Source organism: Notolepis coatsorum (genome assembly GCF_963971535.1).
Source record: "Notolepis coatsorum genome assembly, chromosome: 14".
Taxonomy (NCBI): Eukaryota; Metazoa; Chordata; class Actinopteri; order Aulopiformes; family Paralepididae; genus Notolepis; species Notolepis coatsorum.
In genome coordinates, this window is record NC_140178.1 from 71,749,905 (window position 1) to 71,754,720 (window position 4,816).

General features: G+C 45.4%; 1 protein-coding gene across 1 annotated transcript; it reads left to right on the plus strand.

Moving 5' to 3' along the window:
- Positions 1–1,017: 1,017 nt before the first annotated feature.
- Positions 1,018–3,449, plus strand: fahd1 (fumarylacetoacetate hydrolase domain containing 1). Its single transcript, XM_084328835.1, has one exon. The coding sequence runs from the start codon at positions 1,098–1,100 to the stop codon at positions 1,758–1,760; it is 663 nt and encodes a 220-aa protein (XP_084184961.1). The 5' UTR covers positions 1,018–1,097; the 3' UTR covers positions 1,761–3,449.
- Positions 3,450–4,816: the final 1,367 nt, after the last annotated feature.

Here is a 4,816-nt window from a genome sequence, read left to right on the forward strand (position 1 = left end):
AACAGTTCCGCCTCTTTGTACCTTTGACCTCCTAGGATCCACCAATCACACGTGGGGGAGTACCACGTGGGTGGTTGGCTTAAAGGAACACCGCGCAGATCTTCCTTCCTTGATTGATTGATTGAAAACTTTATTAACAGATTGCAGAATGGGTACAATACAGTACAGCTCAATACACACAATTGTTAAGGGGATGCAGACCAGAGAAAGACTTTCGTCTTGTTTCCACCAGGGTCCCCCATTTTCAATTCATCAGGACATATATGACATACATGACATACAGATAGTCAGTACTGCTACATCTATACATTTATGACATACCAGATTTGCAAATACAGTACTGTTTGTGATACAGAAGGAGTCAAGAAAAGGGAGTATATACATTTGACGTAGAAACTGTACATTGGAGGAGGTTGGGTGGGGGGGGTTGGGTACACTGGGATATTGACAACCATACTGGGTAATTTACATTGGAGGTGGTTGGGGGGGGGCACACTGTATAAGCAAGCAAAACTGTACATTGAGGGGGGAGACTCTGTACAAACAAACAAAATTGTACATTGGACTATTGACAAAACCATACTAGGTAAATGACTGTACATTGGAGGGGGTTGGGTTAGGATATTTACAGGGGCCAGTGTTGAATTGCAGTCTCCCGTAGGTGTCTCTTGAGAGAGGTTTTGAAAGTGGGTAGTGATCCACATTCCTTTACAGCTTTGGGTAGGGCGTTCCACATTGATGTGGCATAATTGCGAAACGTGTTTAGTCCCTTATTTGAGCCGAATCTGGGTTTAACATGATTTGTGTTGTGTTTATCACTGACGACGTACAAACACCGTCTGTGTGTCAGTTGTGTGAATAAATGTGCCATTCTGAGATAGTTCTATGAATCTAATTGACCCAATACTACAAAAAAATCCTATATTTATTAGTTTAGCTTGATTCGATCCGATAGTTATATGTCCCCCTTGCCACCCCGTAGCTTGACAGGCTAATGCTAGGGAAGTGTGTGTTGGGAGAAGGTCGACCAGTCCTATGGTTTGTTGACAGGTGTGAACTGCTTCGAAGCGGCTTGGAAATTTGACAGATCATACACAATGGCTACGCGAAATGTATCTCGGTTTTGGGAATGGGGAAGGAAAATAATCTGTGTTGGAAGAAACTATGCAGACCATGCAAAGGAGCTGAATAATGCGGTTCCCACTGAGCCTGTGCTGTTCCTGAAGACCCCCTCTGCATATGTGAAAGAGGGATCTCCTATCCTGATACCCAAGTACTCCAACAACCTGCACCACGAAGTTGAGTTAGGGGTTGTCATCGGCAAAGGGGGCACAGCCATCCCCCAGGCTACTGCTATGGACCATGTTGCGGGCTACGCGCTGTGTTTGGACATGACAGCTCGGGACATCCAGGATGAGTGCAAGTCCAAGGGTCTTCCCTGGACCCTGGCCAAAGCTTTCAACACCTCTTGCCCCATCAGTGAGTTTATCCCCAAAGAGACAATCCCCGACCCAGGGAACGTCAAGCTGTGGCTGAAGGTGAACGACCAGCTGCGCCAGAACGGCTGCACCTCCCAGATGATCTTCTCCATTCCATACCTCATCAGCTACATCAGTGAGATCATCACTTTGGAGGAGGGGGACCTCATCCTGACGGGGACCCCTAAAGGAGTCTCTGCTGTGCAGGAGCATGACGAGCTGGAGGCTGGGATCGAGGACGTCATCACCATGACTTTCAAAGTAGACCGACGAAAGCATTAATGAGACACATTTGTGTCAGCCATTTATTAGGTCATTAGGCCCATTATATGGTAACCTAAATAGTTACCAAGAATCCACAATTGGAAACACCCTTTTCCGGTACATCTGCCTGGGAAATGTACATGTACTTCTTTTCATACATCAAGTGATGTACGAGCAGATGGCAGCGCTAGTCCACGATGACCAGCAGGTGGCAGCACTGGTTCACATAATGCAATAGAGATGATCTCTGTTCAAACATTGCCTGTGCTGGCCATGCTGGGATAGTATGTATTTTAATTTTTTACTAATACTGCCCGGCTGGCATCTTGATCGATATCACACATTTTCATTTACAAGATTAAAAGAGTGCTGTTCTGTTCATTGACATATCCAACTAAACGAGGGATTTCACAGGTGTTGATTGTCAACCATTTATTTCACTTGACCAGCTCAAATGTAAAAATATATATATATCAAAAACGACATATTGACACATCCTTGTGGTTCTCTTTACAGTTACGAGAGGAACAGCAACGCCTTTGGCATTTTGAACCTTTCACACTGTAAATGGAGGAGGAATGTTGGGGATTTTCTGTGACTTGTGTGCAGCTCTTCAAAGCCAAGTATGCCTGGAGCTTATTACTTACAGTCACATTAAACACCACAGACTGCAAAGAAAATGTATGTTGGCATGCCCTTTGGTGTCTGAAGCATCTCACTACAGAGAGAGACTTTCCAATGTCGCAGATGAGTTATAGTTTATACATTGGTGGTATTAGTGAGTGGATTTGGAAGGCAAGGCAGAGAAGCGTAATTGGCACCGGTTGCCCAAATCTGCAGCACATTCTGTTGCCATCGCATTGGAGAGAAATGGTTTCTATTAAAATAATGACTGGGCTGCACTCCATCATACAGCAAGAATGTTATATTTTTGCTCTCTGTATGTCACAGCGTGATCGTAAATGGTGGTACTAGATGGCTAAAAGTAACAACTGTTCACTTGCAGTTCACGCACAATGCACTTCTTTTTGGGGGGGAGGGGGGTTGTGGGGCCTGCCATTTTAAACAACAGTCTCTTTCTTTTCTTCCTTGATATTATCCACTCGACTACACTACAGTTGATCCTTTTATCTCACCTCTAGACCTACTACACTTTCAATTTGGTTTATTTTATAGGATAGTGGCATTTTCCAACATGATCAGATTTTGACTCATCTTTTCACGTGAAGGTGCACTACGCAGCTTTTGGAGAGACATTTGAAACTCAGAAGTTAAAAAGAGTATGGTATACTTTCATAACTGAATTTAAACAAGCTGTCCTTGAAGGAAAATTGGGTCCCTGGAAGACTGTTTGAAGCTATAAAGTTACTGTCTGGCTGTTGTTTACAATGGCAGGGCCCACAATTTAATTTACAAACATTCAAAGAAGTATCTTCTAGGTTCATGTGACACAAAACTTTGTTTTGATTCATGATGACATTGGTGTCAAAAATTCTAACATTTACATGTAGCCTATAGTAAACGTTTTGTAAACTATGTACATGCGCTGCCAATGTAAACATCCCCTCCCCCAAAATTGCATTGTGCGTGAACTGCAAGTGAACAGTTGTTACTTTTAGCCATCTTGTACACCAAAACCCTGAAATAGGCCTTATTTCTTTTGGTTTACCTGGTCCCTGTCAATAAGATGTTAATAAATGGACATGATTTATTACATTTCATCATTGGTATTCGCTGTGGCTGAGCCTCCGTGTGGTAAACAACGGCAGCGCGTGGGTCTGCCCGCATGATAACCACATTCTTCCAGCGGTGTTTAACATCTGTTCCAGGTTCAATTACACCTCTCCCACAGGCCTCTCCATTTTCAGGATCAATCATGGCCTCCGTCAGCCTGTCCCAGGCCTGTCTGCCGTAACCCGAGCCTCCGTGTGTACACCATCTTCACACACCCCTCTAGGGCATCCTATCACCCAAGCCTCAAGAGGCTGGAGCACCACGGTCCCTCAGGGGACCCTGGAGTTCTGTGTGTCCATCAGTTGGACACAACTATGACAGATTCAATTTGATTTGGGATTTTCTTTTTGTGGGGGGGGGGGGGGGGGGGGGGTAGTGGCCGTAGCAGCATACATGCACACCAGCCAGAGAGAGAGATAGTTTGCGCACGTGACTCTGCATGTGTAGAGGTGTCATCTTTTTATGAGATATGAATCGTGCTATTCATCGTCCCCTCGTGGCTGGGGGTATTACACCCTCTCCAGGCCCTGACAATGGCTTCAAAGCTCCGGCGCAGGGCTGGCTTAGTGCTCAGCGGCTGAAATGGCATGCTGTCACCGATGAGAACCCTGAGAAGGTAGTACTGGAAGCTCTCAGGGAGGGGTGGATTACCCCCAGACGGCCGTCCTCCAACTAGAACACAGAAACACACACTGACAATGATGTAATTCATGACATGGAATCAAGTCGGTGAGCGACTGAGCCAAAAGTCTGGTGTCTAGTGCTTTGAGGGAATCCTTTTTTTAAACAAAAACTGATTTACTACATCATTCCTGACTAACTAACTCGACTGTTGACTGAACACAAAGACAAATCCACTGTATTCTTGTACCTACAGGCTATGACTTAGCCTTTTCTTCTATAGGCGCCCATATAATCCTACACAAGCTGTCATGACCGAATGATGCTCACAGAGAAAATGGTGTTGGGTTACCATTTCATTTGTCAGAAAACTGCCCCCCCCCCCCCCCCCCCCCCCCCCCCCCCCTGCGTGTGAAAGCCAAGGTGAACATGGACTGAACGATGACAGGCTTGCTGTCATGGCAAGGCCACAGAGAGGAGAGACGGGCGTTTTTGAAGGCTCGTTTTACACTCCGCCAGCTTGTGAGTGACACGTTGCCATGGTACAATCAAAATTATGTCAATTCATAGTCATCAACTAATGTTCGTCGTTAGACCGTTGAAGTATCTGTCTCGCGGGAGGATATTGGCTCCGAGCTGTCGAATTCACACGTTACCGGCAACCTCTTCACGATGGCCTTAAAGTGCTGCCCTATTGGAAAATGATTGTGGAGGATCCT